General features: G+C 42.1%; 1 protein-coding gene across 1 annotated transcript in view; it reads right to left on the bottom strand.

The window, feature by feature from the left end:
• The window catches only part of PLCB4 (phospholipase C beta 4), a 301590-nt gene that overhangs the window by 20987 nt on the left and 267189 nt on the right, over nucleotides 1–13414 (bottom strand). Inside the window, exons 27-30 of the mRNA XM_087818864.1 lie at nucleotides 8253–8341; nucleotides 7377–7527; nucleotides 2102–2151; nucleotides 1633–1698 (exon numbers count right to left, since the gene is read on the bottom strand). Coding sequence (XP_087674990.1) covers nucleotides 1633–1698; nucleotides 2102–2151; nucleotides 7377–7527; nucleotides 8253–8341 — 356 coding nt within the window. The remainder of the gene's footprint in view (nucleotides 1–1632; nucleotides 1699–2101; nucleotides 2152–7376; nucleotides 7528–8252; nucleotides 8342–13414) is intronic.

Genomic DNA, 13414 nt, shown 5'->3' with positions numbered 1-13414 from the left:
TATTATCATTATTGCTTGCCAACAGGGCAAAACCTGTTTTTTAAGAAGGCCTTGCCATATGGGTACCAGCTCTATTCCTAGTAATTAAAGTCATTCCAGGTTTCATTCTCTTTTATTTCCTTTTTTCACTCCTTTTCTATTTCCTTTCCATATTCTAGATTGTTCTCCGTGATCAACAAGCTAAAATCACTACTTTAAACAGCTCTGTCTCCAATAGTCCCCCACTTATTAAAAGTCTGTAGCAAGTTTCTCCTACGGGCAATGAAAGGGATTCCACTGAATAAAATTCTTCATGAAATTTAGGAGCAAACAATCTTTGAAGTGACTGTGATATCAGCAAATCCATTAAGCCATCAGGTGAATAATACAGGGACTATTACCAGGCCAACACTAGGCTGCATTTCTCAAAGTAGCACACACTGTTAAAGAAATGACAGAGCTCCAGGCCATGCTCTTTGCATCTTAATACCGGGAGCGACACAGAGGTCCATCACTCAAGTCCAGCTTTGGGGCAACTGCCTCGGTTTGAGGCTTGGGTCAGAGTGTAAAGAAGTGAGAATGCAGAATGAGTTTAAAAGAACTCAGAGGTCCTTTGAAGAAACTTTCTCTTGCTCTCACTGCCCTTAATGGAAGAGGGCATATATTATTCCCCCAGCGAAAGCAGCGTGATGCAGCTTGGAAGGAAAGGAGCAATTCCATTTTCTGCCTTTCTCTGTGAGCAGAGACTGGAGCGCAGGAAGGCGCTATGATGTTTTTCCACCCCGGGGGGAATTCCTCAGGCTCCTCCTGTTGCACTCTTCAATTTGCAACTCTTATAATTTCTCTCTATCACTGTCAAAAGACTTCTTTTTATGGATAAAAAGGAAAAATCACTGTATTTCAGAAGTAGGCCACGGAGCAGAGTTTACATAATAGGGGGAAGTGAGAAGAGCTTGCTCTCTAGGGGCCCTGGGTGAGAGGGTTAGAGTCTGTCAGCATCTCCCTCCATGCACTGCGTGTGGCCAACTATTTGCCAGCAACCCCGGGAATGTTGGTACCTAGAGGCTAAGATTGTGAGCTGGTCTTCAACAGTTAGGCCACTAGTTTAGGTAAAGTCATTTTATTAAATAATTTTTAAATGAGTGAAGCACTGTTATGCCTTTGAAATAACTGTCAGAAAGGTACATTATACATCAGTGACAATGGACTTCAAAGGGATTTTTCTTTCTTTTTTAAATATGTTTTTATTGATTTTTAGAGAGAGAGAGGGATCGAGAGAGAGAAACATTGATGAGAGAGAAACATCACTGGTTGCCTACTGGGGACCGAATCTGCAATCTGGGCATGTGCCCTGACTGGGAATGGAACTGTGCCCTCTAGGTTCCTGGGTCAAGACTCAATCACTGAGCCACACTGGCCAGGCCCAAAAGGATTCTGCTTTAATTTAATTACTAACCAGTTAAAATGCACATACTGCTGTGCAGTTGTCTGGTAGTAGTTACTAAGTAGTGTTTTTGGCAGTGAAGAATTCATGGCTCCATAACACAAAATAGTAGTGTTAGGGTTTCATCAGAAAAGCTAAAAGAAAAAACCCCAAGCAAAGAGGCAAACAAAACTACCCCCAAAATATGTAAGTATGCACACAAACTGTACCTTTGCATGTTTCTTCTTTAAAGAATTTAGCTCCTTCTGCTGTTTCTTTAAATGCTTCAAATAGGCCTGTGGCAGAAACAAAGAGCATCCAAAATAAATTTCTGTAGCCACAATGATTACACTTGGTGAAAACAAAGATAGATTGGTTTTGCCAATATGCAGAATATAAGAGAACTTAGGTGAGTATATACAGGACCTATGGACACAGTGCGGAGAAGACCTAGGGGGGAGTGGATGCCGGGTGGAGAGGATCAATGGGGGGAAAAAGCGGACATCTGTAATACTTTCAATAATAATAATAATACTTCACGGAAAAAAAAATCACTGTCTCCTAACAGTGACCAGTTATAAATATGGAAAAAAAAAAAAAATAAAACTTAAAATTTAAAAATTAATTGAATAAAGCTGGCTGTCAGATAATTAAAAAAAATTTAAAAAGAGTACTTGGAAAACTACTGAGCAATTTTACCTTCATCTGCTTTAAATCTTCTATCCTCACTTGAGGGATAAGTTCAATACCTTAAAAGAAAAAAAATATTAGACACCATGTATACTAAAAGTCAGAGAGAATAACTCATAATAGAAAATTCACAGTTTTGAAATCTCATCTAAAGACTCTGAAACAGCTTTACAAGCAATGTTATGGATGTAAACATCTTAATTTCTTATCCCAAAGCAATGAACTAGACACAGCTGAAATGCTTACTGTCTTAGGTTGGGTTCCCTAGGAGCAGAGCCGGGCACTGGGATTTGAGTGGGTATAACTTGTTGAGGGAAGGCTCCTGGGAGAAAGCCTTAAGGGAGTGAGAGAAGCAGAACAGGGCAGAGGAAGCAGCCAGGGGCTAGTTCCAGCCTGATCCTACTAAGAGCTCTTGAGCATAAATGACGCTCCAGGCTTGTTCTACCTTCCAGCAAGGAGTCTGGGCTTTTGCAACTCCATTTCAGTCAGCTGAAGCCTTCAGAGGGTTTACAAAACCTTCCAGGCATTTCCAGGAAAGACAATTCCCATGGTCTGAAGGCAACTCCCCGGGGAGAAATGTGTAGCTGTGATCTGCCATCAGCCAAATAGTCCCAGAAGCTGGGGGATGAGTGCGGACTCCATAAGGGAAACCTGACCAGGCCCTACGGCATCCAATGCAATTACTTTTCTCTTTGCATTTCAAGGCATATCACGCCAGTCAGTTAACTCCCAGCTCTATCCCAACTTCATCACCATCAAAGACCCAAACTTTTTTCCAGCTTCCTTTTTTCACACTTAATTTTGAGCACAGCAAAGCCTTTAACATCCAGGAAATAATGAGATGAAACCAGGATGCTGTCTGGAGGACCTGGAGAAATATATTAGGCTATCCTGCTATCTGAGTGAGCTAGGCCAGGGTTGTCATGGCAACCACAGGTGTAGATGAATCCTGAACACGTTCCATTTGGCTTCTGATTTTCATTTTAGGCAAACAAAATGAATGCACACTCTGTACCATCGCTGATTTCCATCAGAAGCCCATAGTCTAGGTGTGAGATAGCCAAGAAAGAGAGGCATCACGGTCCAGGCCCTTGTTTTCAGTTTCATTCATTTTAATAAGATGCGCACACCCAGCGCGAGGCTGGCACGGCTGGAAAAGAAGCATCAGTCTTGTGATCTGAGAGAAATCAGTCTTGTGATCTGCAGCATTTTATGTTAGGGGTGTCGAGGAACTATGAGGCTGCTTTCCTACCTCTTAAGTCTGACATCCCAAGCTGATTTGGGCCGAAGGGTGAATCTGGGAAGGCTAAAAGCTCCCTACCTTTGGGTCTCTCTTCTCTCACTATAAAATGAACATACGGGATTGAGGGCATACAAGGTCCTCAAGAGATCTAACAAATCTTCAGAGTGTGACCCCATCTGACGAGACTTTTTTTTGTTTTGTTCAACTAAATCTTGATTAATAGGGACCTACGGAAACCTAAGCCTCTATCTCCTGGTTTTTCATTTTCTGAGAAAGATACAAATAACTTGTACAAGTCTTAGTTCCTATAAATGATTGTTAGAAAGAAACACACTCTGCAACAGGAATTGGTACATGCACAGTTCTGTCTAGAGCAGCGTGTCTGACAGCTCTTGAGGATGCAGTCCCTGATCACTTAGACTCCCAAATCTCTCTGGTACCACACCATACAGTCTCAGGCTTGAGTCTCCCTAAGCTCTTCTTTACCCACCTCTGTGCTAATCCTCTGGGCACCGCTGAAGAAGTAATGAGATGAAGCTACATGGATTTAATTCATGTCACCGATCGTCACCTGGGGCCTGTACGCTCTGTGGCCAAACTTCACATTTCTTAGTTGTTCTATTCCGGCCAGAGGCTAGTCCAAAATGTTTCTATACTTCAGAAATGGATTTATTCTTCAGTTCTGTCTCCATCTTCCTTAGCAGAGGACCACCTGTCCAACTTCTGAGGTCTGATGGAGTCTATCTGTGTTACACTGCAAAAAGGGCCACAATTTCCCCCTCATCAGGAGGTGGAGTCTATTTCTCTATCCCTTGAATATGGGCTAACCTTGCAACTTGCTTTGCCCAATAGCACACTAGCAGAAGCTGGAAAACAGCTGCCCTTGACACTCTGCGGGCACCACACGGCAAGCCTATTTAGGCTACTGGATGATGTGAGACAACTTGCCAACTGAAAGACACATGAGAGGCCACCCCATATTTAGCCTCCAGTCCAACCAACCAGCCACCCACAGATGCATGAGCAAGACACACAGAGATCAGCCAAACCAGCTCAGACCAACCAATCCAATGACACATGACCTCAGTAAACGGTGGTAGTTTCCAGTCACTAAAACTTGAGGTTGTGTGTTATGCGGCACATGCTAACTGATACAGCTTCTGGCAGAGTTCCGCCTTTCCACCCTGAAACTTCTCTTCATTCGTCCTTCTTGACTCAGACAGAACACCTCTATTTCCTCCTTATAAAGCAGAATCTCTCCTTTTCTCTTAATCCAGCTCTTCCTCAGAGCTTTGTTTCAATAAATACCCCTCTCTTGCATTTTCTTTCACTTTCTTTTCATTGGTTCCTAGCACCATGCTACTGTCCTCCATGACAATCATTTCATACCTTAATCATCAAATTTTTCTAAATTGATTTCCATCTTCACCATCAAAGCATGTCTTATGCAACATTAACTCTGCAGTCTTCACTTCCCTGGATGATCTACAATACCTTCTCCAAACTCATTCTTCCGATAACATAGATCTGTTTTTTCCATTCATTTCCAAGCATTCTCAGATTCCTTTCCCCCCTTCTCTCTCTGTGTGTCTCTCTCTGTCCCTCCTCCCTCCTCTTGACCTACCATAGCTCTGCTGCCCATGTTTCTGCTCAGATGTATCAACAACAACTTGAACTCAATGACCTCCAGGACCACAATCATTTCACCAAAATCTGTTCCTCCTCTTGACCTCTCTACTTCTCTCAATGGCACCATCTATCTGTAACCTGTCCTTAAAGTCTCTGGGCCTCATCCTCCTTAGGGCCCAATAAGTACCAACTTATACCTATTCTTTCTTTCTCCTATTCTTTCTCCCAAACTACTTCCAGCTTAATCCAGGCTCTCTTTGCCACTGGATGCGTTGTTCATTAATCAGCCATTTACTTGCTAAGAAAAGAGACTGCTAGATTGTTACTGGGCATGGTTCCCAGGATACACTGATGAAGGAAGTGTGCTCTTGCCTGCAATCACTCCTTTCTCTGGCTGTTATCATGTTATATAAATATAATATAAACACATAGCGTGAACAGTGTTATAATAGCAGCACGAATACCGTAATTCTTAACCGGCCCTTAGCATCTATTTCCCCCTTTTCACGAGTTCTTCTGCCAAGGCTGTATTAAGTCTTCTTAAAATACTCCTTTGACTGTCATTCCCCATTGCCTTTTCAGGGTGGTCCCAGAACCCTTTCTAGGCCAGGAAAAGTGAAGTACTCACCACTACCTATCAGCATTCCTCTGTCCCCTTTCCCTCCAGATCTAGGTTGCTTCCTATGTGGCTTCTTCCCAGTCTGCCTTCTTTTGGCTCCTCCACCATCTATTCGTATTTAAGTCAGACCTATGTTACAAGGCCCAGCTCGCTTGGGATCTCATCCGTAAGAATTCCAAGGGACCCTGCTGGGAGGGATTCCCTCTCCTCTCCTGTTCTGAGGGGTCAGCCAGTGCGGAGGTCTGCCCTATCTTACCTCTCTGGCCACGTGAGGTCTCTGAAGGTGTGAAGGCATGTCTCATAACCTAGCCCTGTCACTTAGAGTAGGCTTCCAAGTCTCCTGAATAAAAGGCCCAAATGAAGCAGTGTGTAGACCCTCTTTCTCAGGACAGCTGCCAAGGAGACTGGAGTGGCAGTGAGAGCTATTTGGCTCCTTCGAATGTAGCCTTTTTTGGAATCGGCGATGAGGCAGTTCCAAATGCAAGAATGTTCCCTTCTAGAACCAGGTTTACTTCTGTCCTCTGTAAGCTGGTCACACTGCACTGTTTTTCAGGCTATTTAACTCACTATAATTACAAATGTCTTTTCACTACGGGTGTGACACAAGAGCTTTCATTAAACAAAAACTCTCCCATTTTCCATGTCCATGTCTAGCCGAGTGGCTAATGGTAACAATGGCCAGCGCCGGCAGGGAAAGCCCAAAGCCTAGATCATTAACTTGCTCCAGGTTCTTTCTGGGGAGGAACAGAAAAACAGCTGCAGGCAACATACAATGTCGGCTGCTTTGTGTGCAGTCTCATTTTGTAATTTGTTTTATAAAGCTCAATGCACACTTAGTTTCCTGCTAAATTACTATGTTGCTTTGGTTTGGGAAAGCCTGTAGTTTCTTATCTTAAACTGCAGCATTGTGTGCACTAAGTGTAAAAGCAACTTGATTTCCTTATACTAAGGACAGTGAATTCCCATATAATTGGGAAATATATATACTGAGTGAAAAATCAGTAGGAAAAAGAGAAATTCTAATTAAAGTAAGAAGACTGAATTTAGTAATGGTCAAGGAGGATATTTAAAGTATTTAATTAAGAATATGGAATGGCCCTGTCCAATCAGAAGGCATACATGGCCGCTAAGAATGGAAATCAACCAGTTAGCTGTTTCTCCACATGCAGGCTGAGTATTAGCACATGGGATACATCAGTCTTTTGCATGACACCTCTTACGATCTTTTGTTTCATCCACAGGTAACCACAAAGAATTGGCCTTCAAATGCCCATCTGATAATTTTAAAAATAAATAATCCCTGGACGCTAAATATCTACAGGTGGGAAAAAACTGTCAATAAGAGAATTTATTTTATTTTTTTTTAAGGTTTGGAATTTAGAAATGTCTGAACAATCATGATTCTGTTGGTTCATGGACCTATTGGTTGATCAGGTAAGTATGTGTCTATCGTGGGGTATCCAGAAGAGAGGGGGAGGTGTTAGTGAAATTCCCCATGTGAACATGCTTCAGAAAGACCTGGAATTTAAACATTTTCTAAAACTGTGGATATTGTACTCATGGTAACTAAGGTGCAGGGGATCCAGCAGATGAAATACAAATGTTGCCTGTCCATTAAACAATCAGAGAAATTAAGCAGTTCATCCAATCCACAAGAAAACATGTTGCTCTTGAGTTTTATGGGCCAATAAAAATTGGCAAAATTAACAATTCTAACTACCCTCACGAGAGACTTTTTTAAAAGAGTCTAAAATTGCCAGAACAGATAAGAAGCCCAAACAACATTCCTTTACCTTTCTTGGCTTCCATGCCGGACCCCAAGGCGGCCGTGGTGGTGGGTCTGAGCTCAGAGCTGCTCTGTGGGGTCACGTTTGTTTTGGCAGTGTTGGCCTTTCCTTTCTTGTCATTCTTAGAAGTGTCACTGGGCACATCAGCTATGTCACTCTGGAATAGAAATGTTTATATTAACCCAAATGAATGGCACGTCAAGTTCAACTGCCTTGCACACATTGCTGAATCCAGACTGTCCCACTCATCTTCTTCCTTGCAACCTGTCTTCATGGATGGATCTTCACCTGGCAGGAGGAAACATGATATGGTTTCTGCAGGCTCGAGACAAAGGGTGAAGCCAAGGAAAGAAGACCCAGTGCCTTTGCAAGCAGGGTATTATACCTTCTCTTTTATTAGCTACTGGGGAGATTGTTGCTTCCACTCCAAACCGAGGAGCGTGATAAGGGGAACTTTACAATCAAAGAAACAACCACCCAACTGTGCACTGAAATGGGAGAAGGTTGGATGTAAAACTGGTAAAAAAATAACAAAATCATAAATGTCCATTTCATTAACTTACTGAATTGGGTTGGCTAGTATTTCAATGTATCACAAAAGCATCTTATATTTTTATCAATGGATTGTTTTCAAATGGGGAAAGGGTCCCTATTTGTGAGTTAAGCCATGTTGAAGAAGTGGGATTTTCAGGTGGTGGTCACATTTTATTAAATATGCTACCCTCTCATTGATGCTTGAAACTATTCAGGTGAATTGATTAAGTTCAGTTTCAAAAACCTTCTTTGAACCTGTTATATTATTACTTTGTCTTGCTCTTGTAATCACTGTTTGACAACTAAATTTCCCCCACTTGGATGTCTTTACTAACTCTTCCTACTTACGGTTTCGATGCCCATAGCTCTCATCTGGTCTGCTCTTTTTTCCGTAATTGAAAGAAACTTCTTTGGATCTGATAAAGCATCCACAATATCTGGGGAATAAAAAGATACTGAGCTGTTAATTCTCCATTTTACTTAGAAACATCCAGGAAAATGCAGCTAATACACTATTCAGCATCCTGGACTCACACTGCGCCCTCTAAGTTCCTTCTGCTAGGACGTAAGGCAAGCTCATAAAGCAGAGCTAGTTGCTGAAAACAAGAAATAAGTAAAGGCGGGGATCAAGGGCCAGATGATTTTCTCTTATTTTCCCTCTGGTTCTCCCCAAATAAAGCAGGCAGTATGGCAGAGCAACAAGCCACACAAACTGACTTGGGCTCCTGACAATTTACTTGTGTGGCTTTGAGCATGTCGATTAATGCCCCCAGACTCAGTTTCTTCACCTAGAAATCACTGATACCATGCACCCTGCAGGGAACTCTGAGAACTCAGTGAGACGATGAACCAAAGTATTTGAAGCACAGTAGATGCCACAAGCACTAAGTCTAATTTTCCGATATAGAAAGTTAATGCATATTTAAAGCCAATTAGTCCCATGGCAGATAAACTGAAATATTTCTCTAGTGTGTTCTTAGCTATAATTTGCACTTAAAGACAGTAAAATTCCATCTTTTATGTAATATCATTTGAAGAGTTCCAAGTACTTTCAAACAGAATTTCATATAATTTTGCATAATTTACCAATACCATAGAAGGAATAATTATATTTGTTATTTTAAAACAGTATATAATTTACATTTTAAAAATTATGTTTATAAATTTCCCCCTAGCAGAATCACTTTTCTAATTACATTCATAAGATAATTTTTCTTAATTCAAATTCTTTTCCCTTTTATAATAGAAAATAATATATGTACATGATATTCAAATATATAAAGCGAAAAGTAAAAATCTCCTCTCCTGCCAATTCTACACCCAGTGGATAATTACTGTTACCCATTTATTGTATTTTTTTTTTTTTTTAGAACTCCAATGGGTTTATAATTGTCTTCACCTATTTTTTATTTTTAAACTTCACATATCTTGGAAATACTTCCATGTCAGCAATATAGATTAGTACATTTTAATATTTTTAAAAATGTTTTTATTGATTTTTAGAGAGAGAGGAAAGGAGAGGGAGAGAGAGAAATATCAATTGGTTGCCTCCTGCATGCACCCTGACCAGGGGTCAAACCCACAACCTGGGCAACCGGGAATCGAACGGGTGACCTTTCCGTGCATGTGACGATGCTTAACCGAGGAACACTGGCCATGGCAAGATAAACTACATTATTTTTAAAGGATGTGTAAATATTACATTTCCCGAGTGGTTATAATATCTTTAACCAGTTCTTTATTGATAGACTGGTCACTTCCAGTTCCTTTCTGTTATAATCAGTGTTACGGTGAATGTCCTTGAACATCTCATAGGACACCTTTGCTCATGTCCATAGGATAAATTTCTGGAAGTCAGAACGATTGTCCTTTTGGGAGTTATTGCTAATTGCTCTCCACTGAAGTTGTACCAATTTATTCTCCTGCCAGTGGTCTATGGGAAGGTTTGAGTCTAGCAATCACTCATGTCCTAAGAATTCTTTGCGTCACAAAGGGGAATGTGGGCAAATTAGCCTTACATCACACTCAGGGATTACCACAGATAATTATTTTTTGGAAGTTAATATTCTAGGAATGCATTTATCTATTTTTATCTTTATTTTAGATTAATAATAAGTCAAATATTTTCAAACATACACAGACGTAGAGAGAAAAGTAAAACAACTCCCTATACACTGCTGGTGGAAACCTAACATTTTTATAAACAGTCTGCCACATTTCCTTCATTGAGCCTTCGAAAGGGATAGATTAGAAGCATTTTTCTCTCTTTGCCTAAATATTTGAAGGCAAATTCCAGATATCATAACATTTCATTCCTAATTACTTCTCTATACAACTCTGAAAAAAAAAAGGGCAACTATGCCAGTCCTGTAGCCAACAGAACTGGCAGTAATTCCTTACTATGACATAACACATGGCCCATGTTGGTATTTCCTCTATTAAAATGAGTTAGTTTGAATCAAAGTCTGCACTATGTCTCCGATAATTATGTCTCTGATATCTCTTTTAAACTAGAATAGTCCCTACTATTTATTTTTCATAATGCATGGCCTTGTTGGGGTGACAAGTCTTGTCAAGGTGTCCTATAAAATGTCTTGCATTCTGAATCTCCATGCTTCCTTGTTGTACCATTTAGCTCTAAGGCTTGGCTTTCTCTTTTTGTGAGAATACTGCCTAGGAGGTGCTGTGACTCCATGTGGGTCACATGGAGGCAGAAAATCATGTGCTAAACTCGTCGGGTAGGCTCAGGACTTTTAACCCAATTGTGTCTATCTGCCAAGCGTGAACTGGTTTTTCAACAAATATTTAATAGAGAGAATAACAAATTTTATTTATTATTAATTAATTAATTTTTTGTTTAAAATATTACAGATGTCCCTTTTTCTCCCCAATGACCCATTCCACCCCCTCCTACCCCCTCCCCAGTCCCTCTCCCCACCATTGTCCGCGTCCTTGGGTTGTGCATATATGCATATAAATTCTTTGGTTACTCTCTCCCCCTCCACCCACCTGCCTTCCTCCATCCCTCTGACATTCGTCAGTCTTATCTATGCTTCCATGTTTTTCTATCTACTCTGTTCCTCAGTTTACTAAGTTCTTTAGATTCCACGTATAAGTGAGATCATGTGATGTTTGTCTTTCTCTGCCTGGCTTATTTCACTCAGCATAATTTTCTCCAGGTCCCTCCATACTGTCCCAAAGGGTACGAGATTCTTCTTCTTTACAGCTGCGTAGTATTCCATGGTGGAAATGTCCCGCAGCTTTTTGTCCACTCATCTACTGATGGGCACCTGGGCTGTTTCCAGATCTTGGCTATTGTAAACTGTGCTGCTATGAACATAGGGGTGCATATATTCTTTCTGATTAGCGTTTCAGGATTCTTAGGATACATTCCTAGGAGTGGGATCACTGAGTCAAAAGGCAGCTCCATTTTTAATTTTTTGAGGAATCTCCACAGTGTTTTCCATAGCGGCTGCACCAGTCTGCATTCCCACCAGCAGTGCACTAGGGTTCCCCTTTCTCCACACCCTTGCCAGTGCTTGTTTGTTGATTTCTTGATGACAGCCATTCTTACAGGTGAGGTGACACCTCACTGTGGTTTCAATTTGCATCTCTCTGATGATTAGCTACGTTGAGCATTTTCTCATGTGTCTCTTGGCCATCTGCACGTCCTCTTTGGAGAAGTGTCTATTCAGGTCCTTTGCCCATTTCTTAATGGGTTGTTTGTGTTCCTCTGCTGAGTAGTAGGAGTTCTTTGTACACCTTGGAAATTAGCCCCTTATCAGATGCATCCTTGGCAAATATGTTTTCCTAGACCGTGGGTTCCTTTGTATTTTGAGGCTGTTTTCTTTGGCTGTGCAGAGCTGTCTAGTTGGCTGTGGCCCCATATGTGAGAATAACACTTTAGCATCCGTGAAAAACAGGACAAAAGGAAACTACTCTAAGATGTATCGGAAAATCCTGACCCTTCCCCAGGGAATGGCATCTGAATTTCAGAGGTTCCTCCTCTGGAACCACCTGACACAAGAAACTGCCAACTATCTGGACACGGGGGCTGGAAGGCAGCCACGGGAGACGTGGCGCCCAGTGGACAGGAACCCGCTCCCCACCTCAGCCGGGATGTATCTCTAGGCCCAGGGAGGCGGAAAGGGGGGGCAGGCCGAAACAAGGGGCCCTTCCCCGTGCTTACCTAGAGCAGGGAGCGGCAGGAGACAAAACCGACTTAAACAGGATGCTGGTGCTCCCTCCCTGGCTTCTGGAAGCACAGTGTCAGCTCCCTTACTTGCTCTCCTCCCCGCCACTCAGTAATAATAAAAGGAACACAAATGACAAAACCCAGCAAAAGCAACAGTGGGTGGGAGAAGAAAAGTACTGACACTCGCTGGATTGTCATCAGCTTTGGAGCCGCCTCCGGTTGCCGCTGGAGGCGGCTGACAAGGAAAAGCTGCTGCGACGGCCGAGTCCTCTGGCCGAGGCGCCGGGCCCGCAGGTGCAGCGAGGACCACCCCAGTCCTCCCCTCTCGCTGGCTTTCCTTTTTCTTTTACCTCGGCCGAGCGCTCCCACTCTGTGTGTGAGTGCGGGGTACACGAGAGGACTGGCTCCTCTACGGTCAGTAGAAAAATAATATTGAAAAGGTGAAACTGAGGCTTCAGGATTCATCCCTCGTCATCTCTCTTCTAAATGTTACCATTTTTTCACATCACAACTAAATTTATGGTAGTTAAGAGACTTAATCTCTGCTCTTCAGCCCAGAGATATTTTACATCTAGGCCACTCAGGAAAACAAAACTACAGTAGTTTCCCATCATCTGTGGGGGATACGTGCCAAGACCCCAGTGGAGGCCTGAAGCTGCAGACAGTGCCGGACCCTATGTGTATCATGTTTGTTTTCTATAAATAGGCACCTATGGTAAAGTTTAATTTATAAGTTTGGCAAAGTTTGAGAATAACAACAAGTAATCCTAAAATAGAACATAAGTGTTACATGAATGTGGTCTCTCTCTCTCTCTCTCTCAAAATATCTTATAATGGTCTCAGCCTTTTACTTAAAGGAGGCACTTTCCAGCTTCTCTCTGGCATATCTGATTTGCCAGCATCACTACTCTTGCGCTTTGGGGCCATTACTAAGTAAAATAAGGGTTATTTGAACACAAGCCCTGCAACACTGGACAGTCAATCTGATAAGTGAGGTGGCTACTCAGTAAAAAACAGGGGGAGAAGTCTTTACTCTGGATTCTGTGACTGAAAAGTCTTGTCTTTCTGAACCAGCAATCAGTTGTTAAAGTTGAGGACTAGTTGCAGAAAATCTGCCCTCCAGAGCAGCATGCATTACTACCAAATAACCCCCAGCTCCCCAAACCAAACTGTGACGTGTTCCAGTGCAGTACAGAATCACAGCTGTGTCTCAGCCACGGCTACAAGCGGGCACGTTTTTGAGCCTGGCTATGGCGTATAGTGTAATGCCGAGCACCCTGCAAGGATGCTATGAGGCAGGTAGTATCAGTGTGTT

The sequence above is a fragment of the Miniopterus natalensis genome, chromosome 7 (genome assembly GCF_054644295.1).
Source record: "Miniopterus natalensis isolate mMinNat1 chromosome 7, mMinNat1.hap1, whole genome shotgun sequence".
Lineage (NCBI taxonomy): Eukaryota > Metazoa > Chordata > Mammalia > Chiroptera > Miniopteridae > Miniopterus > Miniopterus natalensis.
The sequence above is the reverse complement of the archived record's forward strand: the minus strand, read 5'-3'. Positions and strand labels throughout refer to the sequence as shown.